Source organism: Phaethon lepturus, unplaced genomic scaffold, assembly GCF_000687285.1.
Source record: "Phaethon lepturus isolate BGI_N335 unplaced genomic scaffold, ASM68728v1 scaffold35796, whole genome shotgun sequence".
Lineage (NCBI taxonomy): Eukaryota > Metazoa > Chordata > Aves > Phaethontiformes > Phaethontidae > Phaethon > Phaethon lepturus.
Window position 1 is genome coordinate 1 of NW_010547478.1, and position 588 is coordinate 588.

General features: G+C 62.2%; 1 protein-coding gene across 1 annotated transcript in view; it reads right to left on the bottom strand.

The window, feature by feature from the left end:
- Positions 1-220: 220 nt before the first annotated feature.
- Positions 221-588, bottom strand: part of LOC104622779 (serine/threonine-protein kinase receptor R3-like) — a gene marked incomplete at both ends in the record, with an annotated part of 1165 nt that continues 797 nt past the window's right edge. The window contains one exon of the mRNA XM_010289656.1: positions 221-418. Coding sequence (XP_010287958.1) covers positions 221-418 — 198 coding nt within the window. The remainder of the gene's footprint in view (positions 419-588) is intronic.

Below are 588 nucleotides of genomic sequence, written 5' to 3' on the forward strand. Positions count from 1 at the left end.
CAGCGCTGAACAAACAAAGCGCTGATTGAGTCTAATGGGCCCTTTAATCAGGGAGCCGGGTGCTGACACTAGATTACAGTGTTTATAATTTACAGCTAATCTTCTGGGTGAAGGGAAAGGGGAAAAAAAAGAAAAAAGGCACAAAAAGGAGGGAAGGAGGGAGCGGGCGCAGAGCCTTGCCGCGAGCCGGGAGCGCGGCAGCCGGCCGGGAGCCGCTCACCGTTCACCACCGTCCGCCGGGTGATCTCCCAGAGCACCAGCCCGTACGCCCAGATGTCCGTCTTCTTGTAGGACTCGAAGCAGTCGGTGCGGATCTGCTCGCTGAGCACCTCGGGGGCCATGTAGCGCTTGGTGCCCACCCGGGGGTTGTTGCCGATGTCCAGGTAGTCGCTGCCCTGGGAGTGCATGACAGCCAGCCCTGGAGGGATGCCGGCCCCGGTCAGCGCTGTGCTGGTGCTGCGTGCCCAGGATGCTGCATCCCTGGGAACACCCCTGGGGTACCGCGTCCCTGGGAACACCCCTGGGGTACCGCATCCCTGGGGACACCCCTGTCTTGCCGCATCCCTGGGGTACCGCATCCATGGGAAC